At 33.3% G+C, this 27718-nt stretch overlaps 4 protein-coding genes across 5 annotated transcripts; all 4 read right to left on the reverse strand.

Moving 5' to 3' along the window:
- Nucleotides 1-45: 45 nt before the first annotated feature.
- On the reverse strand, nt 46-1536 carry LOC133311547 (ammonium transporter 1 member 4-like). Its single transcript, XM_061512596.1, has one exon. The coding sequence runs from the start codon at nt 1534-1536 to the stop codon at nt 46-48; it is 1491 nt and encodes a 496-aa protein (XP_061368580.1).
- Nucleotides 1537-3188: 1652 nt separating this feature from the next.
- Nucleotides 3189-7583, reverse strand: LOC133311553 (uncharacterized). 2 transcript variants are annotated; one of them, XM_061512608.1, is made up of 8 exons: nt 7430-7583; nt 7115-7327; nt 6836-7027; nt 6550-6750; nt 6383-6460; nt 5574-5685; nt 3805-3891; nt 3189-3729 (listed from the first exon to the last, which is right to left on the reverse strand). In XM_061512608.1, exons 1-8 carry the CDS (start codon nt 7532-7534, stop codon nt 3653-3655), a joined length of 1065 nt encoding a protein of 354 aa, XP_061368592.1. In that variant the 5' UTR covers nt 7535-7583; the 3' UTR covers nt 3189-3652. The 2 variants fall into 2 exon arrangements, with proteins under 2 accessions (XP_061368592.1, XP_061368591.1); XM_061512607.1 differs by having other exon boundaries at nt 5556-5685.
- Nucleotides 7584-8750: 1167 nt separating this feature from the next.
- On the reverse strand, nt 8751-12961 carry LOC133311561 (uncharacterized). The gene is made up of 3 exons (XM_061512619.1): nt 12426-12961; nt 10750-10836; nt 8751-10604 (listed from the first exon to the last, which is right to left on the reverse strand). The coding sequence occupies exons 1-3, from the start codon at nt 12735-12737 to the stop codon at nt 9267-9269; spliced, it is 1737 nt and encodes a 578-aa protein (XP_061368603.1). The 5' UTR covers nt 12738-12961; the 3' UTR covers nt 8751-9266.
- A 7004-nt stretch (nt 12962-19965) lies between these two features.
- LOC133311548 (uncharacterized) lies at nt 19966-27183 on the reverse strand. The gene is made up of 6 exons (XM_061512597.1): nt 27014-27183; nt 25993-26915; nt 25337-25856; nt 24561-25216; nt 22980-24265; nt 19966-19989 (listed from the first exon to the last, which is right to left on the reverse strand). The coding sequence occupies exons 1-6, from the start codon at nt 27181-27183 to the stop codon at nt 19966-19968; spliced, it is 3579 nt and encodes a 1192-aa protein (XP_061368581.1).
- Nucleotides 27184-27718: the final 535 nt, after the last annotated feature.

The following is a 27718-nucleotide window of genomic DNA, read 5'->3' on the forward strand; positions in this document are numbered from 1 at the left end:
GCAAAGTAGCCCACCTATAATATGTACATAACATAAACAAACAAATCAAACAGCAGAAGAATCTGTCTTTGTTTCTCCAAATGCACGTTTCTGGGCCAGCTCAAGCTCTTCATGATGATACACATATGCCAATCCACCATGGCTGGTTAAATCCAATCCAGCCATCTCCTCATCAGCTGAGATCCTCAGTAGATTCAATTTGTGCAACAAAAAGAACAAGGTTCCCATGGTAACACTCACCCAAGCTATGATCACCAAAATCTGAATAAGATGAGCAGCCAAAAGCTTTCCACCTCCTCCCATGAACAACCCATGTGGCCTATCAGGTAACCCTCCATAGACCTCATTCACATACTGCTTATTAGCAAACAATGCAGTGAAGATTATCCCCCAAGAGCCACAACCACCATGAAGTTGCACAGCCTCCAATGGATCATCATACTTGAATTTCTCAGCTAACACATTACATCCAATGAGAACCCAAGCAGCCACAAACCCACATATAATTGCTGCCCATGGATCCACCACAGAACACCCTGCAGTGATTGCAGCAAACCCACCAAGCAAACCATTGCAAACATCTGTGACATTCCAATGCCCAGTTTGTAAACGTTTTCCAAAGAGGGTTGTCAATGCTGCTGAGCATCCAGCAAGAGTTGTGGTCACTGCAGTCCTCCCAACAGCACTCCATTGCCCATAGTAAGAACCACTCTCACCATACACCTTCAAGATGTTAAGAAACGAACCAGGGTTGAATCCATACCAACCAAACCACAACAAGAACGTTCCCAAAACAACCAAAGTACCACTATGTCCTCTCATTGCCACAGGTCTTCCCTCATGATCAAACCTTCCAATACGAGGTCCTTCAATGAAAGCACCCCAGAAGCCAGCAACTGCACCAACCAAGTGCACCACACCTGAACCAGCAAAATCAATGACCCCAGTTCCAAATAACAAATCTTTAGACCTTGCAGGGCTTCCAAAACCATCACCAGACCAGAACCAATGAGAAACAACAGGGTAAACCAAACCAGTCAAGAAGGAAGAGTATATCAAATATGCAACAAACTGTGTCCTCTCAGCAATGGAACCACTGGTGATACCAGCAGCTGCAATGGCAAAAGCCCATTGAAAAAGAAAGAAAGCATAGTCAAAATCCTTAGAAGGGAACTTCTCAAGGCCAAAGAAGTGTGTCCCTATGAAACCATTTGATGGGGTGCCAAAAGCCAAGGCAAAACCAAAGAGATAGTAAAAGATACCACCAGTTGCAGCATCAAGGACATTGGTTAACATGATGTTCATGGTGTTCTTGGCACGTACAGAACCAGCACATAGCATGGCAAAGCCAAGTTGCATGGCAAAGACCATGTACGCAGAGAAGAGAAGGTAGGTTTTGTCCACAGCATTGGTGGTGTCAACAAACTTGTTTGAAATAGCATCAAAATGTTCACATATGTATTCAGCAGCGGCACTGCCATTGACATTGCCAAGAAGAGACTGGAGGTCACCGACGGAGCAGGTTAGCGCAGCCATTTTGGAGTTTCAAATCAAAGCCTACAAACGTAGTACACTTCGGAGTTAGGGTAGGTTAGGCTTCCACTGCATAAGCCTGGTGCACACTACCATATATATATATCCTCTTAAAACCTAAATAAAAATGAGAATGTTTTTGAAATGTTAAGTTGTTAACGGTATGAATGCATGATCAAATTGACCAAGGAAAATATTTTTAATATAATTAAATTGATTTATTACTCAATGAAGATTATTTTTTAACTTATATGAATCTTGCATTAAACAATGTTTTTGAAATGTTAAGTTGTTAACGGTATAATCAAATTGACCAAGGAAAATATTTTTAATATAATTAAATTGATTTATTACTCAATGAAAAGATTATTTTTTAACTTGTATGAATCTTGCATTAAATATATGTAAAGGAAAGAAATCTTGCATTAAACAAGTAAAAGGAAAGAAATATGGCATTAAATAAGTAAACGGATATAAACATATTAGGGATAAAATATTATATCTATCATTTTTTTCATATGCATTTTATTATCTTCTTTGCACACCGTTTAGAATGTAATTTTTTTTTTTTTTTTTCATAACATTAAGGGACGAAGCCCCAAACAAAAACTAACTAACAACCAGAAACAAAAAATAACTATCCAGGGTCTATATCCCTACAAGAGGAGATTCCCTGAAGATCGTGATCAAATAACTGAGCAAGGTGAAACGGTATAACTCTATGACTCCAGAATCCAGTATCTTTGTGAAGAGCAGACTTGGCTAACCAATCAGCACAGGAATTAGCTTCTCTTGGAATATGAGAAAACGTTACCTCCCAATCCTGACCGATGAGTGCTTGTAATTTCTTAACATATGGAGGAGAGAGAACGGGTAAAAATCTTTAAGGCTATAATCTAATGTGTGTAGATTTTAACTATTTGATAAGAGAGAAATGATGAAAGTATGCTAGTATTATTATCTAATGTTATGAAAAAAAAAAAAGTAGATAAAGTAAATATCAAAAAAAAGGCATAATATCTTATCTTTAATATATTATATATTATTCCTAAGTGAATAAGGATGTGAATAACATTTCTAAAAATATTTTTTTTTCTCTATTTTCTATGTGAAGAATAGAAATAGTTAAAAATTACATCTAATAAAATCGGTTTATTTTTCTCTTCTAGAGACCCGTGAACAAAAATTTTAAAAAAATAATTTATTTTTTTAATTTCTTTATTTATCTCTAGAAATAAGAGCAAACAACCGAGTACTTCTCGAGCACACCTAAATAAAAGAGAAAGATGTAGAAGTTTCTAATTATAAATAGAAATCATAAACTACACAAATTAAGAAAGAAAAAGAAAAAGAAATATTTATATGAAAGTAGTGCACCTAAATTGAGTAGATTTCTAATGACATTGTTAATTAATAAATAACATTATAGTTAATTAACAATTAATTACCATAATCAATTAAGTGATTGACCTACTGCACTTATAGGCTGAATTCTTATCATAAATTAACAACCAAATAATTAATCAAATACAAACCACTACTTGTTATGCACTGGTTTCAAGAGATGATACTTGGAATTCTTTGGTCCCTATAATTAATTTATTTTTTTAATTTAATCCCTGTAGAATCATAACAAGGACTATAAAAAAGGACTATTTTACTGATGATTAAGACAAGGGATTGATCTACAAAGAAAGTAATTGGAAACTAGAATGGGCAAATTATTCCCTTGCAAGGGTATGTCACAGACTCTCAGTGATAAAGAAAATAGGACATTCTGCAGAATGAAAACTTTTATGCACCTAGAACTATATAAATGATAGAAGTATATTAAACTACAGCTATCAAATTATACATCTTTGTTAACTAAGTTACAGGAGAAAATAATAAGACATATTCAAGTGAGGTTCCTGTGTCCTAGGACTATCATTGGGACACTAGGACAGACTGAAATCTTGACTCATCAAACAAATGTAATTAGCAGGTAACTCTCGGTTTAAAATGAGTCCAAAAAGTTGGAAGAACTGGACACTATCTGCTGATGACTACATCAGCAATCTTCAAGACATCCAGGTTGGGACTTGAATCTAGTGATTGCAAAACATGCCTGTTGCTGCCTTCATATACTAGGAGGAACCCACTTTCCAGCTTTGAACTTGCTATAAAAGCTGGATCGCTTAGAAACAACATAGAAGACTGCAAATACATCATAGTCAGATAAATTCTGAACAGAATTGCAAAAGAAATGACATTTCATGAACCACATTTCACCTGGGATCCCAGGGATGATGCAATTAGGCTCTTTCAGAACATCATGAAGTGATCTCCTTTCATTTACTCTGATCCATTTAGGGGAGCCTGATGGACATAGAATATCACATGATATAAGTTTTAACATAACAAGCACAGAGAGACCATGGCCAATCCCCCCCCCCCCCCCCCCCACCCACCTTTTTCTTTAAGAGAAAAAAACAATAAAACATGTGAAAATATGACTACAGGATCTCAACTGACATGAGATTTCAATGGTATGTAATGGCACCAGTTCTGGTTTATGCTGAATTGGAAGCAGCACCTCTTAAAATAGTCAAAACTCCAAACAAAGGCAAGTTCAAAGGGTGTACTAACAGTGTATGAGAATAGCACATCCAAGCTATAGCATGATCCACACATGATCAAAGGCTTATAGACAAGGAGAGAAAAAACCTTCAGATTAGAAGTCATTATTCCTTAGGAAAGTATACACAGAAACACACATATATGATATAACAGGATTAATTGACACCGATATAAGGGATTGGTTCTCATTTACATGATCCCATATCTAGAAAGGAGAAACCTACATGGTTGAATTCACATGAACTCATATTAAGGGTTACAAGCATGTAACGGGAATGTGTCTCTCTGCAATGACATATTTTCATATAAACCACTAGCAAGGAAAAGGAGTACATGTAAAGTGTAAACCATATGTATGGTACGTGTACAAGAACTGATATTAGAAAGGTTATACTTACAACCTATTTTTATTTATAACCTTTTACAACCATAATCTTAACAGTTGATTTCCGCCATTCAACGGTTATCATTTATTACGAATTAATAATTAATTAATAAATTTAATTTGCGAAAATAATAACCGTTGATTGACGGAAATCAACGGTTAAGATTATGGTTGTAAAAGGTTGTAAACAAAAATAGATTGTAAGTATAGCCTTCCTCTTAATTCAAAACTTTATATAATTTTCTTTAAGATAAGAGACGACATTTCAACATACATCACTTCATAGGCGCACCCCATCACTTCTCAGACTAACTGCTATTAATGGAAATGAGTACTAATTACTTTATATCAATATGATTTGAGATATCATTCAAGAATTATCTATACCAATCCAAGTATATAACTTCAGCCCAAGTAATATGGTTGGCTATTAAGACCTAAAAGTGGAAGTGGACTATGACCCTATGTGAACCTTAACCTCAATGTTAGGGGTTTGAACCTTGGAGTCACCACTTGGGGAGAATTTTACCTAGCCTCAAAACTATACTATCACCTCCAGCCCGGGATTATCCTCACAATTATACCTGTGGGGGATACCCTAGTCAAAAACCAAAAATTAACTAGTTTTTATATGAATTAAAGATTTCTTCATAGATGCCCTTTCTTTCTCTTTAATTTATCTGAGGTTTAAAAAGAGATTCACCAAGATTTACCAAACAATATGATATTAAACTATTCAAAATCAAATATAGATTTACAATACCAGTTATGAACTACTTATTTTTATTATCCAAACAAACCCTGAAGATTAATCATAAGGAGCCAATAATTTAGACAGGATGGAAAAGTTTTAATCATAAATCATAAAGAATGTTTCACCATAAATTGTTTATATCCTTACCACAAAAGTTATACTACTTTTTGCACATTATAAACCACTAAAGCAGGGCAATGTAGCCATACAAAAACTAGACATCAATTGCAAAGGAGGAAGAAAAGAACATCAAAAGTAACATACCCATGTTTGGCTTAAAACCCTCAATTGCATCTTTCTCTTCATCACCAACGCCTTCTCTGTGAGAAGCTGCAGTTCCCTCTAATAGACAATGAAGAAGTTTTTCCTTAAATATACAATGTCCAGAATCAGCCTGACAAAACAAGGACTAAGTGGTGAGAAAAAAACAAATGCATTAAGTATAAAGTGTCAAACATTTGATAAAAATATGTCAATATGAACTACGCTGCCAAAAATTGATATTATAAATATCATCATAGCAGTCCAAGTTAGTAAAACCTAAAATGTTTATAAAAGAAATACAAAAAAAAAAAAATGTTCATAAAAGAAAAGGCAAGTGGAAATACATGTGGGGATAGCTACTCTGTAAGAGTCAAAACCAATTGAAAGATACAGCTTATGACAACTACAAATATCCACTTGTGCGGTATCTGAAGCTGGTTTTATTTTCATTTCCATTTTTCTCATTCAATTTTGATCAGCAATCAAAATGGTTGGTAAATTTTGAGCATCATTATGTGCATACTGAAGCAACATTTGGTTTGATTTAGATCCACAACACAAACTTTGAGCATTTATATAAATGATTACAATGTCTTCGTCTACCAAAAATATCCAATAACTGGCACAAGATAAATCTTGGTAGTTGGTACACCGTACGCCTCATCAACAAGTAAGAGAAACTGCAAAAGAACTATTTACAAATGGAGGATATTAATGGTATGGCCTTGCTCCATGAGAAGTTCAACATTACATGTTTTTCAACAAAAAAAACATATATATAATGACATTTCAAGAAAGCAATAAAAAAAAAATCGTTGAGGCCTTACCTCATAGTATACTTCAATATATTCGCGTTTGTAATTGTTTTCAACATCCCATGGGAGCGGCTGGTCTTCTGCAAACATGTTTGATAGCGCTAAGGGTGTAACACGTTCAAACACATGAAACTCATTTATATATAATGCATACAAACCATTTCAGAGAAAAAGGATATCATATCAAGGTGAACTGAAAACATGTCAGTCTCACAAAAATCCTCAATGAAGTCACTGGACATAACCTCCGCATACAGAAGAAGAACAGGCCAATGAAGGATATTACTTTTGTCTAACACAGGTTTCCTTAATCCAGCAAGTTCTCGATACATTGCCTTTCCAATCTTCAAGCCTCTATGTTCTATTGCAGACACAAGTTCCTAAATAGTTTTTGTTCAAAAGACATGAGCCTCCATATAATAAAACAGACATCAAACACATAATAAAACAGTTCAAAGTTTATACCTTTGTCTCTGCAACAACCTTAGAGACTTCAGCTTCATGCTTCTCATTCTCTGATATCTTCATACCAACCTGCTTCTCAAGCTTCTTCAATTCCTCATTATTGGGGTCCAACTGAAGACCCTTTTGGCAATGGTCTTGTGCTTCAGCCAACAAATTTAGTGCAAGAGATGCTTTGGCAGCTCTATAAATTGCCTAATCATAGTTGCCATTACTTTGACACATCAAACCAATGAATTACAAGAAGCAAACAAAAATCCCCAACACACATAAAGTAAGCACCTTTATATTAGAGGGGCACAACTTGAGTGCCTCCAGAGAATCAGTGAGAGCACGTCTATGATTTCCTAGCAGCAAATTCACATGAGCTCTATTTGCAAAAAGAATAGAGTTTTCAGAGTCACTCAATGCTTTCTGATTGATTGCTCTTGTGTAGCAATCAATGGCATCAGAGTAATGCTTCTTACCCATCTTCACATATTGGTTACCCTTTTCCTAAAAGATAAAATTGAATTTGAAGGATGAACTGAAATCAAAACCAAAAGAGACAAAAATAATGTTTTTTTTTTTAATATTTCACAAACCATAGTAATATACCTTAAGTTCAATGGCTGCAGATTCTTTGAGTGCAGTAATGGCTTCAAGGTCTGCCTTCTCTTTTTCGGTCAAGGGCTCAGAACCATTTTCCATCCATAGCGCCATCCTCACCTTGTTTTGCTATTTGCTCTGAGCTTTCCTCTTTACAATGGTTTCGTTATATTTTAGAAGAAACCAGAAACTATATTATATGTAAGGTTTTTATACTGAGTTATTCGTAGGAGAAGTGATTCTCTCACGTTATTGAGATGATTTGTTTTATGTGCCGAAGTTTTTTTTTTTTTTTTTTGCTGCGGGTCCCATAAAATATTGTGTTAAGTGTGTAGGAAATTTTTTGTGATTATATTAAATGATAGATAATAAACCCTATATGTAATGTAACTATGTGATATTTTGATGTGTAGTAAAAAAATTAATTTAACATTTAAATAAATCCATATCTTCTCATGATTGAAAATATTTTGTATGTACTAAGGCTTTGGGCATACCTTCATAACCTAAACTTTTGTTCACAAGAAAAATAGTTTTGAGATTTGATGGATATAATTTTTTATGATTTTGACGAATAATTTTTTAACAAAAGTTAATGGAGTAATAACTATTATTAAATTAATGAAAACATTTATAAATATAACATGTACAAATAAGATTTTCAACTCAAGTGTGAAATTTGTAAATTACTCGTTAAATACATTATTCAGGCTTAGAAACCATTTATGCTGGTGAAAATTAAACTTATTTTTATAGAATTGGTTTTATATATATGTGTAACTATGATTTAACTCATAGTTACACACGTTATATCTTACGGGGTGAATTGACTAAAATCATCTTCCACAGAAAGTTATGGCGCAATGTAAATATCTAAAATCTTATACCAATATTAAATTTTGTCCGCCCTATAATTTATCAAACTTTTGGGTCAAAAATAATGTTGAATTTTGATCTTTATATCATGTAGAATTTTGATCTTTATACAGGTAAAATTTAATTTTTATATAACTTAACATTAGTTATAATATATTCTTAATAAATTAAAAATCATGTTCCCAGAAAGGTACTTGCACAAGATTGTCAAAGCTGCGTTCAATTGAAATATTTCAGAAAATTTCCCAAAAAATGTGATTAAGGTTCAAATCACTCGATGCTTTTTGAAAGTAAACATCGTGCATTTCCCAGAGAGGTGCTGCATTTTTTTTATAATCCTATTAGCAAATAAAAGTGATATATGTCACATTTTTCTATAAATATAGTCAGTAAGACTTTTCCATTTTAAATGGCACTACTCTTTCCCTTTAAAAAAATGATGTTATGCACAAAATTTAGATAAATAGGAAACTCTACATAATTGGAAAAAAAACACTCCTCAACTATTTGTGCTAGTCTAACTCGCTTTGTTCCTATTCTTACATCCATTACCCCATTACCCCAATGGGATGGTGCTAGGCAAAAAAGCAAGGACTGGTCTTTGACTACATACAACGAAATAAAGCAAAACTAAATTAGGCTATGCTAGCAATAGCACTATGCATCTAACTTATCATCAACCATGGGGATTAGGGAACATCTAACATGTTCAGCTCTTAACACATGTTGATGAGCCTCAAAATGAAACATGCCATATATTACTCAGAACTGAGCAAGTCATAAATATCATGTAGCATCATTCATCTGTTAGCCAATCCTGAACACTTCCATTGAAGACAGCAATAAGTACCAGAGCTCTTGGCTTGTCACCTGAACTCATTCAATATTAGTTGAGATAAAAGCATGCCTGTATCAACTAAGCCAAGATCAGGAGATGGTATATTCAGTTCAGATGGCAAAACATCTTCTGTTACCATAAAGAGTCCTCATCCAAAAGCCAGTTTTCAATATCAACAAGTGAACCGGGTGAATGAGAACATTCAATTAGAGGTTCAATGCTTCCAGCAAACTGAGTACCCGGCTCCTTGATAATGGGTGGTTGGTTTATAGATCCTGAGCTTTGTAGAGGAGAACATTCAATTAGAGGTTCAATACTTTGACTGATATTCTCTGTCCAACTTGAGTCAAAAGCTGAAAATTTTCCAGCATTTTCACTTGGACCCTCTTCATGTGGTTTTGTTTGGCAAGTATCTCCACTTGCAATTCCACATTCTGTAATATTTCCACTAGCATTTTCATTTTGACTTCTGATTTGTTGCTCATTTCCATGCTGATTGGTATTCAGGCATGCCACATAACTTGAAGGAGCATCATTACCCTGAATACAAGTTTGATATAAATCCTGGCTATAATTTGATTGGGACAATGGCTGGCTATATGCTTTGGTTTCAGATGCCCCAGCATGCTGGTCAACACAACTTGGGCTCGCTGGATCAGACCTTGGATGTGAGTAAAATGATGAATTTACAGAATGAAAAACATCATCCGGCCCATTGCGATTTCTGTGATTTGAGAATCCTGTTGTGGTATGATATTTGTCACATTGCTGTGTTGCATTAACATGATTGCTGCAGCCAGATGAACCATCAGACGAATGATTCACTGTCTGAGTGTTCCTGGCACTGCCTACCCCCTTGGACATTATATGAGGACGAAGGAAATCAGGCCCTAATACGCTTGCACCGCTTCCTCGCTCCCTTTGGATGGCATGCCCACGTACACCCAGCAACTGCCTTGGTACAGAGTGAGACCGGTATCTGTTTCTCACCCAAGTAGGTCCTGGTTTATGAAATCCACCATGGTTTGCACCATTTGGGATTGTTAAGTTGGTGGCTGCAGAACCTACACGGATGTTAATTGGTCTAGAGACCTGATTCTGCAAACTAGAATTCAGTAAGGGGGGGACGGAACATGTTATCGTTGGCATAGAGGGCTGCTTTTGAGGGATGGAATTGAGTGAGGAGCAAGTACGCGTTGCAGTTGATCTGGATGCTTGATTCTGTAACACAGAATTTGGAGACAAGTGAATAATATCAACAGGCGTAATTTCGGTACACTGGGCATGTATTGCACCAAGTGAAGCATCATAGTTAGTTGCAAGTAATGCCAAACTCTGGCCCGGCTTGAAACTTTTCCTCTGAATGTTCCACAGGTCAGTTTTATCATTTGCATGACAATGATCTGAACTCAAAATGCCAGTGCCCCACATTAGACATGGTGCTAGGGAGTCACAGACATAACAGTGGCACTGCATATCAAAAACATAAATGAAAGTTATAGAAAGATAATATGAAATAGCAAACAAAACATAGAAACAATGATAATTAAATAAGCTAAAGCAAAAGTGCTAAATTTTGACATACTCCAAAGTTATGATCTTTTTAGTTTTTTACCTGGCCACAGTGTCTCTCATGTGGGGTGGAAGAGAAAGGAAATTTAACACAAAGATGTCGGGGATGAGGATAGTCTCTACATGCAATCTGCAAACCAAAAATAAATGAGCCTCTAAAGCTGAAATGCTAGAGCTACATCTTTCTCGCATTAGCAAAGAATAGTATGAAAATAGTAAATATGAGTAAACATGGCCATGCAAACCAAAGAAAATTTCGGACAATAATCAAATAATAACATGAGCAGATAGCAACTAGTAACCTGCACTAGAAACAAATGCCTCAATGAAAGTATAAATCCCTGTTTAAACATGTATTCTCATACATCTTAAAAGTTATGGAACTTCGCTAAAAGTTTACATATAGAAAAATCATTGATAACCATCAAGTTGAAACATAGGGCATTATGATGAAGGATCATTTAAAGCTATGCTTTCCATATACTGTGGATAGAGCTAGCAACATTTAACCTACCTTAGGGTCTCAACTCTCAATCAAGATCAGTGATTCTAATTTCAATTTTTGAATATGAGTTCATTTATATAGTGTTTTCTCAGATGCAATAGCCAAGATGTATGGCCCAGGATTGAAGTCTTCTGCCATCTCAAACTCCCTCATATCTTCAGCCACCTTAACTTTCCTCATGTGGCAATTTCATGCCCTGCAAGAATTTTCCATGAGGCTAACCTTGGCAATGGTGTTCCTTTATATGCTGTTCAGATATTGAGGACCTAATCTAACTTATGGTGAATTGGCACTTGAATAGAAAGCAACCCCCCCCCCCCCCCCCCCCCCCTCTTCTTTCTTCTTCTCTCCCCCCCCAAAACCACATGACCTGATAGTTTAGAGATACAACTTTAAACCTGCCATCCTAGATGTTTGAATCCACAAACAAGCTCATCAGATTCCATACTCATTCCATGAACCCAGACAATCCACACTCAAAGCATTAAACAACATCATAAAATAAAAATAAAAAAATACATGCTTTATACATAGAAGGAAAAAAAGAATAAAAAAACTTACCAATAGATCTAACTAAAAATTTTGGAAAACAAAACTACTTCCATTGCATCGGCAACCCAGAGGCAGGAAACAAGTAAATTGAAAAGTCCACCCAAACCCAATATGGTAACATCTTAAATGAGAGAAACTATCTCATCAAGTTGCAATGGAATATGAAGGTCAATTTCAAAGCACTTCTGAAATGATAATGCAAAATGAAGCATAAAGAATCCAACACAACTAGGAGGATAGAAAAATATCCAATGCCTAGACATCAAACAAAAAAGATTGAATTAATAAAACTACTGGAAATGGTTTCCTTGACAGAAAATATTCCCATGAAAAATATCCATTCAAGCTAAACACATCAAGGAAATGGTTTCAGCTTTATTGTGCTTGTTGATGTTTCCTATAATAAAATTCATATATCAAGCCTTACACCAAACTACCAAAGCTTAGTTAATCACAAATAACTACAATTCATAGTACATCCATATAACACAAATAGGGCCTACATCCATGTCTGCAACACAAATCTAAAAAACTAAACCACCCCAAAGCAATACATTCTCTGTTTCTGCCTTCTCTTTCCCAATAACAACTCAAAGCTTCAGACTTTAGAATACAATTCCCATAAGGACTAACTTAATGAAGCAATAAACTGAAGGACATACCTGACCCTTCTCCCCAACTACACGCAACTCGTCCGACCCAGTTGCATCCTCATCCACAGAAACAACACCTTTTTCTGGGTCACCCTCTAGAACCACGCAATCATCATCATCATCATCATCTTTCGCAGCCAAAGTGGAAGACTTTGACTTCAACTCAGGTTTGTTCTCATGGACGAAGACAACATCGTCAGAATCACCTGATTCTTCATCAGACATAAAAAGAAACTCTTTGATCCAATCAAAGTCAGTGCTTTTAGACCCCTCCTCCGAACCCTTTTCTTCATCGGAGCTTATATCCAATACCACAGGCATGGCTTCCACAATAAATCAACAACAACAACAACAATAACTAGGTTTCCTATTAAACCTTTAAAAAATTGGAATTTTTGGAGCAACCTCGTAGTGGGGTTATGTGAATTCTCCCAGAAAATCCCACAGAATGAGAAGGGTTATATCAAAAACCATGGTAGAAGCCACGTCCTGCAATGAAACAAATGGGAATGATATCTGCCCCAGAGAGTAATTGAAAAACCCCTTTCACGTTTGGCTCAGAAATTTGCTAGAAAGGAAAAGGCTTTGCAAGAAAGAAACAAAATTTGAAAGAAGTTCATTTCAGGGTTTTTGACCCTTATAACCCTTTATTATTAACTAATTACCGATTTGACCTTGATTATAAACTATTTCAAAAATTTAACCCCCTCAAAAAACATAACACCAATCTGCCCCTGTTTGACCGTTGACCACCAAGCCTACCCGGGTACACCCCTCTGTACCCGGGTATTTTTTGAAAATTTTTGTCTACCCGGGTAAGGAGGAGTGTACCAGGGTATTGTTCTTCGTACCTGAGAAATTGCTTGAATTATTTACCCGGGTAGGGAGGGGTGTACCCGGGTAAATCTTCGACCACCCATTTGGTACTTGCTATAACTGGGGCAACTTGTAGCTGATGGATATAAGAACAAATATGATTTATTTGATTTTACCACAAGTTAATTATATTTGCGGATGTGTAATTAATTGTTTCATGGTAATTTTTTTTCTCTCTCTTTTTTACAGCTAACGAGATAGATCGGTATTATCAAGTTAAGCATGCCTAACCAATTTGAAGAGCTTTTAGCTTTGAGAATGGATTTGGAATTTCCATACATCAACACTTTACTGCTCATCAAAGCGGTCCCTGTTCGTATCGATTATGATGGGGTCTACTTTTATAGTGTTAACTGAGAATTCCCTTTCTAAAATAATCATTGAAAAATATTTGTGTGCTTTACAGACCCAAAAAAGTTGCAGAGGCGGAGCATGTGATAGTGGGTGCCTCCATATTCAAAGCTTGGAGAAGAAGAGTGCATGGGAGATCCAAAGAGTAATCATACTCGGGTGGTCGAAGATTTACCCGGGTACACTCCTCTCTACCCGGGTAAATAATTCAAGCAATTTCTCAGGTGCGAAGAACAATACCTGGGTACACGCCTCCCTACCCGGGTAGACAAAAATTTTCAAAAAATACCCGAGTACAGAGGGGTGTACCCGGGTAGGCTTGGTGGTCAACGGTCAAACAGGGGCAGATTGGTGTTATGTTTTTTGAGAGGGTTAAATTTTTGAAATAGTTTATAATCAAGGTCAAATCGGTAATTAATTAATAATAAAGGGTTATAAGAGTAAAAAAGCCTTCATTTCAAGGAAGAAAAGGGATTAGAGGGAATTGGTACAAAAACCCTAAACAAAAACCGTGTACAAGAAAAAAAATTTGGTGACCGGAAATCATGATCAATGGAAATTCAGTAGAAATTGAGTTTACTTGGAATCTTACGAAAGATGTGTTTGGTTCGCCAAAATATTACCGGGAATATTGGGTAAAAATTACTAATTCTATATTTGATTTAGAACAAAATATGACTTGGAATATGAGGTTATTTTACAAAAATAACCCCAAACTATTTTTACTTTTGTAATTGATAGATTGGGTCTAGATTTTTATGTGTATTGGGGTATTTTTGTCTCAAAATTTATTGTTGTGCTTTCCCTTTACTTGATATTCTGATTGGTATTCCGAATTATCATATTATTTTTGGTAATCTGAATAGTGACTTTTCTTTATAAATCAAATTACCAGTAATCCTTGGATATCCGGGAATCGTAATTTATTCCTTCTACCAAACGTGGTAATTACATTTACCAAAGAAGGATTACCGGTAATCCTCTCCAAAAACTTGAACCAAACACCCCCGGAGATTGGGGGATTTTCGAGTTGAATTAGGTGTTAATTTGGGAGAGGCATTTGCATATGAGAAGGAGAAAGGAGTCGGAAATGCAGAAGTGTCGAGAGTGAAAAAAATAAAGGGTTTGTTTTTTTTTTTAAAGTTAATTTAGATAACTTTATCTAATGTTCATTGAAACGATGTCGTTTTGGGACAGAAATCATGGTATTTTTGTAATTTAAATTTATTTCTGGGTTATAATAGTCTTTATCATTCTAATTTTTTAATTTTCAACTCCAAAACGACGTCGTTTCGATAAACATTAGACAAAGTTGTCTTAGATACTTTTTTCCTAAAAATAAAATAATAATAACAGGGAGAATGATCCGTTTACAAATTTTTTTTACAAAATTTTGCAAATTATACTACGTACTCTGGAAAGAACATAGTGTAAATTAGTGTTCTTTCGAGAGTACATAGTGTAATGTATAGGAGTTTATAAATAAAAAGTTTGCAAATATAACCCTCATCATAATAATAACGAGGGAAAATTGTTTGTAAGTACATAGAGTTGTCTAATTTCTGTTATTTTAAATATTTTAAATTGGAGAAAGATATAAAATTAATATTTTTATTTAAAATTTTAAATTAAAAAAATTATCCACTTTCTTTCTTTCTAATTTTCATTAGTTGTGTCTTTCTAACTTAAAATGACATAACTTTGTGTCCTTAAAGACAAATATCAAACCCTAATAATAATAAATAAATAAAAACCGTTTTGTAAGAGTATTTAATAATATTGGGGGGAATATTTGTTATTTTAAATAACATAATTTTGTTGTTGTTTTAAATGAAAGTATTGTTTTTGATGGATTTTTTTGGTTGCTCTTTCACAATACTCTCGCATTCTCTCTCTTTTCTGATTTTATGGTTGAGAAAATATAAAAAAATTATCAAATATAAATCAAAACACTATTGTTTCACTTAAAATGATTGTGTCTTGATGGATTTTTACCTTCTTTCTTCCATGATACTCTCTTATTCTGATTTCATGGAAGAGAAAAAATATAAAAAATCATTAAATTAAATATATATCAAAATCAGATCGATTCACTTAAAATGATATAAAATTGTGTCATTGAAATAACAAACATTTTTCCCAATTAAATATTTGTATTTTTATTTAAAATTATGGAATTGCTCTACTACAATTATCACATTGATGAGAAGTCTCCCTGTTTTTATTTTTTTACTAAGTATATTTAAGAAAATTGTTAATGAATTATGAATGAAAAAGAAAAAATATTTATGACAGAAAAGGAATTTGGCAGTTTATATGGTCACGATGGTATTTTTTTTTTTTTTGAGATATTTCAATCGGTTCATCGTTTCGCGACTAGTCCGATTCGGGCGGGTCTAAGATTAAGTCTTTAAATCCCTTCTAAAGACGATATTAGGAAGTATCAAACAAATGCTCTTATCCTTACCTGTTCAGTTCTCTAATGCTAACTAAGCTACTATCATTTGGTAATGGAAAATTTATTTTGAAGTAATCTCAATCTTTTTAAATATTTATTTTAATAATTTTTAATCATAAAATAAATATGATTTTAAATTTATCTATTTAATTTAATTTTTATTGTATATTAGAAAATTTATTGAAATACATTTCAAAAATATAACTAGATTATTATATTTATTTATGATATAAGGAAGAAAATGATAAATGACACTTACAATGACTATTTGATGTGAGGTTACATGAACTTGTGCACTTCCTAGGAAATTTCTAAGGAGAAAAATGGGTGTCAGAGTGAGAGAGAGAAATGGAGATTGACCAAGAATATACGCTATAAAGCCATTAAATTGGTTTAGTTGGTGAGGGTGGATTGTATTAAGTTGTATGTTAAATTTTTATTTGTATTAAAAAAAAAATATGTTATTAATAAAGTTTGACACAGTTGACAGATAATTAGGTCATTTAAGCATACTGATAGAGATTCGATTGCTGACTATATATATGAAAAAGACTTTATTGAAAGACTGTACTCATAATCACGTGATCTCATGAAACAATTTAAAAAAAAAAAAAAGAATACATGCTATAAATTTTACCCTTTGGAAAATTTTCAGGGATAAAAAAAGGAAAAGATATATAAGGACAAAATATATTGATTACCTTCTTTATGATTGAAGAGTGACGAAGCTTTAATATCCTCAAATTATGGTCAAATCTATCCAGAGGAGAATAAATTATACTATATTTTATTGAATTAATATAAGAGTCAAACATTATATTAAAATAATAAAATTAGTGGTTGTCCTTTTGAAAAACGTAAAATTATGCTATTTTAGTCAAAATTAATATATTTTATATTAAGAGAAACAAAAATTATGATAGGAGAAGTGAATTTTTTTTAATTTAAATATTAAATAAATAATAATAATTTTAATTAAAATGACTATTATATGAAAGAATAAATATTTTTTTCTAAAATAATAAGAATGCCTACCACCTGAAATTGTAAAAGGCAAAAAAATAGTTAATTTATTTTCTTAGAAGAAAAACCTTAATATGAGGTTCCAACAGAATTCGCAAAGGGAGAAACTTTAGAAAGCATTAATATATGGAAAAACACTTATCAGTTATCATGTTATATGAGAATCATGTTGTGTATTTTCTATTTGTGTGCACTTTTTTTTTTTTTAATAAATATGAAACCCACAACTAGTTGAGTCACAACATGAGAATTCAATTCTTATATAATATGAAAAAAATCAAAAACCTTAATATATAGTGAGAAATGCCCCTATGGTGAAGTGGAAGTAAGAAAAAGAAGAAACAGATTCTCACCTTCGAGTTGGAGACTTGAGACTTGAAAGGGTCATGGTGATTGATGGGTAAACAAGAAAAGAAGATAAAAAGAAGAGAAGAAGCACGGTAGAGGAGAAGGACCACGTGAAGGACCACGTGATTATGAGATCGTATATATAATAATAAATATATAAAGTTTTGTTTAATCTTTCTGTTATAATTATATGCTTCGAAGAATATATAATTATAATGTTAAAATTATAATTTTTTAAATCTCATAAAAAATTTGTTTGCTGAAGCGGAAAGTAAAAAAATATATATAATTTTAATATTATAATTATATATTTTTTAAAATTATAATTATAATAGGATAATTAAATAAAACCTAATATCTAGTGACTCACTGAACACTATATAGACCCTAATAAACAATGACCCACATATAAGATTGCGTACAAGATTAAGCTGTGTAGCACGGATGACAATGGGAGAAATTTATAAGATATTGGATAGTGGGTAAATGAATATTGAGAAATGATAACAGTGGTAACAATGAACCTACATCTTAACTAATAAAAGGGCTATTTAATCCATTTAGAGTCAAATTAGTCTAAATTTTGTGATTTAAGATTAATGACAATTAAATTCCCAATGACGGGTGGTAATTGGTAAGTGTTACGATCCCAACAATACTCTTTTTTTTTAATTTGTTTTGTTTAATTTAAAAAGAAAAGAATATTGACCACATATTACGTCATACGACGTAATCTAGTGGTGAGTCTGGTTGGTTCATTTTTTTTAAATTATAAAAAATATTTTCTTTCTCTTTACTATAAAATACTCACTTTTTCATATTCACTCACTATGTTAAATAATTAAAATTATTGTGATTATCAATTATGAATATAATAATTCTCAATCAATACTGATAAATAATTAATTATTAATAGAAATAAATTATAAAAATTTGATGTTGATTCCATTTATATTTAAACATTATAATTTTATTATAATATGTTATAAAAATATTATGTCGAGTTATCAATTAATTGATAAAAAAAACTTTCTTTAAATTTGTAATATTATTTCATCAATTATAATCAATTACTTGATGAAAAGTTTGTCCAAATAAATTATAATTATCAATACTTTTACAAATCAATAATGATTAATTAATGAATTTATACAACATTTTTAATAATGTATTTACCCAACTAAAATTCAAAAATTAGTAAGAATCCATAATTAGTATCAATTTTAATTATTTGGTATTTGAAGTGGTAAGTATGAAGAAATTAATATTTTATTATAAAGAGAAAATGATATATTTTTCATTATTTTTTCAAAAAAGAATATAGATCAATCGAATTGAATCATATATGATACATTATGTTGAGTATGAGTGTAAATAGGCTAGGCTAAGTAAAGTTTTGGCTTAAATAGGTCCGATTTGTGTAAAAAATCTTAGGTGTGCCCTGACTTGTTAGCTCGTGTAGACCCAAATATAAGTTTGATCTGGTCTGCTATCATGTATAGATCCAAATTATAAATTTGGCCGATTTAAGTCTATTAAACATTCAATAATTAAAAAAAACTGAAATAATATTATTTTATTATTCAAAATTATTAAAATAATATTATTATTTATTTTATTTAAAATAAATAATATGATTAAGGTTGACATATAGGTTTATAAGTCCGACATGTATAAAAATATCTATGATTTATTTTTTAAATAATTTATTTTTTAAAATTTAAATATAATTTATTTGATTATTTGTAATAGGTCAAATCAAACCTAATATAAATTATACGATAATCCTATATTTACATCCATTGTGTTGAGCGTCACCGGGGAAGTCTCAACAGGCGCCAAAGTATTGAGCGTCACTAGGGAAGTCTCAACAGGCCACAGGCGCCAAATTACATCGCGTGATGCAGTTTGATTGGTCCATATCCATTTTTTATTTTTATTTTTTTTAAAAGTATCACTAGAGTGTGTCACAACATTTACCATCCCAAATGGGAAAATAATAGTCCCTCATCCTATATGGTTATTTGACTGAGTTAGGTAAATCAGCCAAAAAGAAAGACTTTCACATGATACGAATGACTAGTCAATATCAGTAGGTGTCATTGTGTTTGTATTGGTCATATCAGATAACTTGGTTCCATTCCATCTTAGTAGTTGTTTGGTGAATTTTTTAAGGGCCATGGATACGCCGTAACGACAGATAAAGTTAGGGTTTCTATTCAGCATTTAATATGGTCATACAAAAATTTTTATACATATAATATTTTATGAAATTCACGTGTTTTGAAGAAAAAAAAAATTACGGCACGCAAAACAGATTTCTATAACATAACACAATTATTTTTCTTACAATATAACTTTTATAAAACCTATAAAGTTATATGACACAAACACATTTTTGTCAAGATACATATGTGAATTTTGATGAATATATGTTTGAATGAAACAATTTTACAACGCCATAGAAGTAGACATACTTTTGTCAATTTTTTATTAGCTTCTCATCTCAATCTTAACCTGTAAAAGGAAAAAATATTTCTCACTTTAAAAAATATAATTTTATGTAATTTCAAGTGAAATTACTATATTTGGGTAGGCTTTTATCTTTTTTTCCTCTAAAAAATCAAGAGAAGAAAGAAAAATAAATATTATAAAAAAGAGAGTAGATAAAAACTTATCAAAATACAGTAATTTCACTTAAAATAAATGACATAAAATTATAACCTTTAAAATTATAAATATTTTTCTCTTTGTAAAAATTTTTATCATAAAAAAGAGTTTTCTTATGATGAATAAAAAAAAAAACTAAAAACTCCAAGAAAGAGTTTTTAAATGTACATCAGCTTTTTAGAAAAATGTAAAAATTACTTTATCAAACAACTTATTTATAACTTGAGATTTAAAATAATTTTAAACAAAAATAAAATAAGTTTTTAATTTTAATTTTAATTTAAAAGTATCTCTTAACATTAAAAAAACAAAAAACAAAACGTCAAGCACCTCTGAATTATACTTTGTCAGCTTCTACTATCTTCACGAGGCACAAAGAAAATCCAGTCGTTGCTTGAAAAGCAAAGTCCTCTCACGGCAAACTCAGCAATAGCAATCCTGTAAAACCAGGCAAACATTTTTCGAGGTTTATATGTAAGATATGAAGAATCAAAATGCATAAGGTAAATATTTAAAACAATTTTTTGGATCCCTAATAAAAAAATACGATATCCACTTTCGTCTCTTGTAAAAAAAAAAAAGTCAACTTTTGGTCCCTCTATAATTCTAGTGCTTTGAAAATGTGGTCCTTCGTAAATTCAATAAAAATCTAATTTAATCCCTAAAAAAGGATTAATATGAATATATATTTTTTATAAGGGACGAAAGTGTTGACTGTATTTTTTATTAGAGACACAAAAGGTAATTTACTCTACATATTAAGATAAAGAGTTGCATTAAAATGAATTGATTTACAACATAATAGCAAATATTATTTTCAAGATTTCAGAATCTTAAACCTATTTTAACAAATGATATCTGCCCCGTAGAGTAATTGAAAAACCCCTTTCATGTTTGGCGTAGAAATTTGCTAGAAAGGTAAAGAATTTGGAAGAAAGACACAAACTTTGAAATAGATTTATCTCAAGGAAGCAAAAGGGGTCAAAGGAAATTGGTTTTGTTTAGAGATTGTGGGATTTTCAAGTTGTTAACTTGAGAGAGGCATTTGCAGAGGCTTTTTGACCCTTTTTCCCTTCATTAATTAATTAATAACCAATTTGCTCCTCCCCAAGAACTATCTACCATCCTGCCCCCATTTAGTCGATCAAGTTGCACTTTTAATCGACTAAATTGGCAAAATTCAAAAATTAAGAAGCGCGAATTTTAGTCGACTAAATATTCACCTTGATCGACTAAATGTCGAGCACTTTTAGTCGACTAAGGCCATTATTTAGTCGACTAAATATCGCGGAAAACCCTATATCCAGACCTCTCTCGGTCTCATTTGCAATATTTTCGAAATCAAAACCCCTCTTTCTCTTGTTTGTCAGCAACGGTACCCTCAAACCCTCAACCCTACACCCCAAAAAAAACTAACCCTAACCTAACAGGAAAACCAATCCTGTACCCTAACATAAAAACAGAAACCCTTAACCTACACCCCAACCAAAACAGCAGCCCTTCCCCTAACCCTAACCCTAACCCTAAGCTACCACATCAACCCTAGTCAATTACCCACACATCAAATTCAACACCCTACCCCTAACCTAAAGCCACAAAATCGCAAACAACCTTCTACTATAAACAAGAAATTTAAAATAACAGAAACCAAAGCATGGAGAAAACAAAAAAAAACATAAACCTAAAACCAAATGCAAGTCAGAAAACGTTACCTACAATGTCAATTTCGCAAGTTGTGAACCAATGATCTTCAATCGGACCTTCAAGGGATGAGATTCGAACTTGGTTGAGGAGAGGGGTTCTTGGCGTGGCCTTAGTCGACTAGGGTTTCAAAATAACCCCCATTGCGAAATAGGGGGTTTTAAAAAACCTGGTCCGCGATATTTAGTCGACTAAATAATGGCCTTAGTCGACTAAAAGTGCTCGACATTTAGTCGATCAAGGTGAATATTTAGTCGACTAAAATTCGTGTTTCTTGATTTCTGAATTTTGCCCATTTAGTTGATTAAAAGTGCAACTTGATCGACTAAATGGGGGCAGGATGGTGGATAGTTCTGGGGGAGGGGCAAATTGGTTATTAACTAATTAATGAGGGGCAAAAGGGTCAAAAAGCCCATTTGCAGAGCCTTTTAAGGCTATGAGAATGAGAGAGGGAGAGGGGAGTGGGGAAGTGTCCATAGAGGTGTAAATGGATTGGGTTTTGGTTTAAACTAGTAAATTACCCGTGCCGATGCACGGGAAAAAAAATTGGTTTGTTTGGCATGGTGGGTCGGCCCTCCGGGCCGAACTCATTTTGTCAGTATTTCAAAGGTCCCAAACAGTCATTTTTTTAAATAACAAAACAGTCATTCATTGTTACATTAAAAATAGGAAAGAAAATAGGATAATAAAGGTCATATCTTTGAAGATAGATAAGGAAAAGAGACGCGAATAAACAGTCATTTTTTTTGTCTTTACCTGTACCATACAACGAAGTTATATCTTTGAAGAAAGAACCCAATATACTATAGCAGTCTTTGAAGTGCTTCTTTGTAAACTATATTAAGGGTACTATTCGTAACGCAGCCATTTTCATCAAGTATCAATATCTTCAATCCATGCTTACTCTTTACTCTAGACAGTGCCACATATAATTGCCCATGAGTGAAGACAGGCTTAGGGAGATAAATTGCAACATGTGAAAGTGATTGTCCTTGACTCTTGTTGATAGTCATGGCAAACGATACAATCAGGGGGAATTGTCTTCTTTGGAAATTTACAGGAAATGTATGACTCGATGGGCTCATCGTCATTCTAGGGATTAACACAGTTTCCCCTATATTGCTTCCTGTAAGTACAATTGCCTCAACAACATGATTCCCTAATTTTGTAATAAGCAATATCGTGCCATTGCATAAACCTCTCGACTGATCAATATTTCTTAATAGCATTACTGGAACTTTAACTTTCAAGATTAATTTATTATCAGGAATCCCTGAGCATGATAATGTATTTAAGATCTCAGGGGTGATTTCATCATCCTCAACAGAGGAAGTCCCACCTTGCTTAAGAATTTTATCCGAACTCAAAAAAGTCCTTTCTTCACCAGGAATCATAGACATTAGGTGCTCGTTTAGCATAGCAACATCGGACAATTTAGGAGTTAGAATAGCACGTTCTTTAAAGAAGGTCTGATCCAAAATATTATCCAAGAGATTCGGATAAACAAAATTAACCATATCCGACAGCGGATCTTCCGATTCTCTAATCAACAATTCATCTGAAATTGTTATAATAGATTCTCCATCAACATCATCTCCAAGATTACCATCCCCAACTTTAAGTAGCCACTCAGAAAATTCTTTTATTTCCTCTAAATTGTGAGCGCTACTTCCAGAATTAAGACGCATGTTCTTGGTCAAAGTTAATAAATGACAATGGGACCATAGATGAGAAGAATTGATGGTTGCATGAACTATATCTTGTCTGCTGCCATGAGAAATGACAGGTAATATTTGCCGAAAGTCACCTCCTAGAACAACAACTTTTCCACCAAATGGCATATCAACACAGCTTGTATCAAAAATTCTAAGAACATCTCTCAGTGTCCTATCCAGAGCCTCAAAGCAAAATCTATGTACCATTGGAGCTTCATCCCAAATGATTAACTTTGTTTTTGACAGCAACTCAGCTATAGTAGATTTCGGCCTTATATTACACGTTGAATCTTCATTGATTTGAATAGGAATACGGAATCTAGAATGCGCTGTTCGTCCTCCAGGAAGCAGAAGGGAAGCAATTCCGCTAGAAGCATCATTAAGTACGATTCCAGATTTTGATCTAATAGATGCTAAAAGAGTATTCCAAATAAATGTTTTTCCTGTACCACCGAACCCGTATAGGAAAAATAACCCTCCATTACCTGCCGTAACTGCTGAAACAATTTTATCATAAACAGCTTTCTGCTCATCAGTGAGGGAATTAATTAGTCTTTTATGCTCCTCTTCCAAAGCAAATCTGTCATACATTAATTCATCCAACACTAATCGATTTTGCATATCAAGCAAAGTTTCACTATTGATGCGTGGCATTGACGGATAATCAGAGAGGCATTTCCCATTGCTCTGCAGTACCTTATCAATTTCTTCAAGAGTTATGTTTTTTATAGACTATTCTGTAAGAATTGCATCTGACAAAGCATAAAATTCAAAGGAAAAAATTAAAAAATTAACAAAGATAAAGTAATCAAAGAAAGAAAAGAGAGTGAAATAAGTACTAAAGCATCATTTGCTGAATGCGGGCAAAAAAAAAAAACAAAATAAGCACTAAAGCAACATTTGCTGAATACAGGCAAAATAAGCTAATAAGTACTAAGGCAGCATATGCTGATTTCGGTTAAACAAAAAAAAAATTGTATGAAATATTATTATAACACGTACCTTGACGTCCTAATCTTTTCCTATGCCGATAAACAACGTCGTCGGATAAAAATTTACAACACTCTTCCCAAACTTTTTCAGGTCTGTTCATTGAGTTGGCAAATAACAACAGAGCAAACAGACATCTAAGATAAGCAGCAGATCCCCAGGAACTTGCCTCCTTAATTGCATCAATGTACTCATTGTCATCATCTAGAAGTCCTAAAGAATAGCACGCATCCTTAAATGTAGGAAAAACCACGCCATTGATCGTTCTAAGATCTTCATAACTGGTGCAACCTCTTTGAAAATTAAGCAAGGTGCGAAGATATGAATCTTCTCCATTATTGGCAGAAAAATGATTTATCCTTCCAATGGAAAATCCTTTTTTTCTCGGATTCCATTCATGCGTTTTTTCTTTGAAAACAAATTCAGTCGGGTACTCTCCATAAGTTAGATGCCTACCTTCTGGATATTTTTTATTTGCATCCATCCAAGACTCAAAAATTGACAGTCTAGACTCCGCCCTTGTCTTTACATCATACAACGAATCATTATCACTGAAAATAATGTTCTTTTCATTAGTCAAGTGAAATGGCAATCTCTGAACAGGGGGATATCTCGAATGAATGTCAAATCCAAATATTCTCCAAGCTGCTTCACATGCGGAGACATACCTATCATAAATAAATAAATCGGTGAACATTTAAGTTAATAATTTCTCAAAAAAATTGTGCCAATTTTGTAGGAAAGCAAAACACAATGGAGATTATTTTTAGTACATGCAGTCATAAAACATTTTTATTTCATCGTCCGAATGATTTATGGAAGCTGTCACTCTGTCATTCCCTTTGTGGATGTATTTAAAAAGATATTTAATGGCACTTCTCTGGCTAGTATATTCAACGTTGATATGAGCCTGGTACTTTAAAAGAAGGTGTGCATTATAGGGCATAACATAACAATTATCAAGTTCAACATCATTTTTGTTCACAACTCTCCCATCATTTCTTCTCTTATAATGAGGAAATCCATCATCGTCAATCAAAGTACGGGAGCAGGAGTTTTTTGGAAATTTTTTTGAACACCGTCCGTCCTTCATGCAAGGAGATTTGTAATTTTCAGGACCACATGGACCATGTATCATGTAACTCGTGACAGCCATAAACAGCGTAGGATTTGTTTCCTTGTCAGGTATCTCCGCTGAAATCAATTTATCAATATCAAGAGCACTTTCAGCTTTGCTTGAAGGGTTCAAGAATAGAAGAATATGAGCATGAGGTAGTCCGCGCTTTTGGAATTCGATTGTACAAACATCTGCTACATTCAAAGAATATAACATAAGTAATAATAAGAATACAACAACGTTATAGAAAGATTCAATGCATGACGTAAAATTTTTTTGTATAAAATCCAGTTAACAAAAAGAGTATCAAGTTTATAATATACTTACATGCAATGACTCTGCCAAGAATATTTTGCTTTTTTAAATCATGTAGCAACTGGTCCAATTTGAACTTGAAGACTCTGCATAGAATATCAGGCCGATCTTCAGGGTTCAGCTGTCTGGCCCTAACAAATCGTGTAATTTCTGGCCACTTAGGATTGCAGGTAATTGTTATAAAAAGATGAGAATATCCAGCCCAACGGCAAATTGCGAAAGCATCTTTACAATTTTCAGCCATATATCTAGGTCCGCCTGTGAATGAAGAAGGTATAATGATACGTTTTTCAGTGCTCAGTGCTGCATCTTCACCGCTATCTAATGAATGTTTTATATTTTTGTACAACTCAGCTCTCAGATGACTCTGGTTATATCGAATGAAATTAAGCCGTTCAAACTCAATCATAGTGTATGCATCAACTAGAAATTGTTGGGAAAGTTTCCTTGATCGATGTAGAATTTCTGATTCTCCAGATCGCATCTGAAGTCTAAACGAAAAAAATTCCTTCATGCTGATCATGGCTCTTGCATTTTTCCTACCACTGGATACAGTACGCTGGACATCATCACGATAACCGTCTTCACCGTATGGAAATAACAATGGATACTGCAAGCCAAGATATAATGGATGCTTCACATCGATGCGCTGCAATACTCTATCTTGTGTTTCAATAATGATATCACTATCGCCCATAGCACTGTCTATATCTCCAACAATCAAAGCTGCCACTTCGGATGCTGTCGGAAGATTATAAACTCTTCCATCACTACCACGCCTTCGAATAAGCCTCAACTTTACACCATTAAAGTCATCTTCCTTATAACGGTCTCTAGCGTACCTGAAAGACTGAGCTATACTGTTGTGCTTATCGAACATCTCCTTCAATAATCGGATAATTTCTGGATCAAGCATATCTTCAGTACTGGTGGAACTGCAAATTTAATAAATAAAAAAATTGTCATTCATATTACTCAACATAAAAAGATACTCCACATATGAAACATGAGAATTGGTCAAAAAAAAATATACCTTAGACAACCAAGTCTGTTGTCCACTTCATGCTCAGTGTCGTAAATATAAAGTTGAGCAAATTTTGGAGACTGACTATCAGCAGGCAGAAGACTACCAATTAAATGATGAACTCTCCCCCTAACTCTAAAACAGTAAGGGCCAGAACCTTGATTTACTGATCCATCCATTTTTGCTCCAAAGGAGGTGAAGGAAAAAATCATATTGTACGCTCTAATATTTCGCAAAAAATGGCAGCTCGTCATATTGGAATTATCATGCAATTGAAGCAATGTATCCGGAGCAGTTTTTAACAAAGGAAGTTGAACTTTTCCATTGACACAGCACAATCCAAATTGCGGCATACTTGGGTTACGATCCCTCTTAGTTCTTTCTGCATACCACATTTATGCTCCACAATGCTCGCAAACAAAAGTAGGATCCCCTGTGTCCCAATAATCTAAACATATACAAATATTTTTAGATTGAAATAAGCTTGGTTGTCAGACAGGAAGTTTTTTATTTGTAATAGTAAATATATAATTTGAAATTATAATTAAGACCTCCATTGATATAAAACGTGTTTCGCACATTGAAATTGTTTATATAAATATCTATAATAGAAAGAAAAAATGATTGGAAAAAAAAGACATATGAACACAATTTTTTTTCATGTATTAGATGAACCAAATGAGCACCGTTTTCACCATAAATAGTAGACTATAA

The sequence above is a fragment of the Gastrolobium bilobum genome, unplaced genomic scaffold (assembly GCF_033153095.1).
Source record: "Gastrolobium bilobum isolate Gb01-03AN ecotype WA unplaced genomic scaffold, APGP_CSIRO_Gbil_v1 utg15846, whole genome shotgun sequence".
NCBI classification, from domain to species: domain Eukaryota; kingdom Viridiplantae; phylum Streptophyta; class Magnoliopsida; order Fabales; family Fabaceae; genus Gastrolobium; species Gastrolobium bilobum.

What these genes read in the sequence shown, in the direction of transcription:
- LOC133311553 (XM_061512607.1), bottom strand. Translation starts at nt 7,534, where the DNA reads ATGGCGCTATGGATGGAAAATGGTTCTGAGCCCTTGACCGAAAAAGAG. An exon ending in CTGCAGCCATTGAACTTAAG is followed by an intron (nt 7,328 to 7,429) that starts GTATATTACTAT and finishes TTTATCTTTTAG; the next exon opens with GAAAAGGGTAACCAATATGT. An exon ending in TGTGCCCCTCTAATATAAAG is followed by an intron (nt 7,028 to 7,114) that starts GTGCTTACTTTA and finishes AACTATGATTAG; the next exon opens with GCAATTTATAGAGCTGCCAA.
- LOC133311548 (XM_061512597.1), bottom strand. Translation starts at nt 27,183, where the DNA reads ATGGATGGATCAGTAAATCAAGGTTCTGGCCCTTACTGTTTTAGAGTT. An exon ending in TCTTGGCAGAGTCATTGCAT is followed by an intron (nt 25,857 to 25,992) that starts GTAAGTATATTA and finishes TGAATGTAGCAG; the next exon opens with ATGTTTGTACAATCGAATTC. An exon ending in ATCATGTTGTTGAGGCAATT is followed by an intron (nt 19,990 to 22,979) that starts GTACTTACAGGA and finishes TTCCTTTTACAG; the next exon opens with GTTAAGATTGAGATGAGAAG.
- LOC133311547 (XM_061512596.1), bottom strand. Translation starts at nt 1,536, where the DNA reads ATGGCTGCGCTAACCTGCTCCGTCGGTGACCTCCAGTCTCTTCTTGGC.
- LOC133311561 (XM_061512619.1), bottom strand. Translation starts at nt 12,737, where the DNA reads ATGCCTGTGGTATTGGATATAAGCTCCGATGAAGAAAAGGGTTCGGAG. An exon ending in TAGTTGGGGAGAAGGGTCAG is followed by an intron (nt 10,837 to 12,425) that starts GTATGTCCTTCA and finishes TTTGGTTTGCAG; the next exon opens with ATTGCATGTAGAGACTATCC. An exon ending in ATGAGAGACACTGTGGCCAG is followed by an intron (nt 10,605 to 10,749) that starts GTAAAAAACTAA and finishes TTTGATATGCAG; the next exon opens with TGCCACTGTTATGTCTGTGA.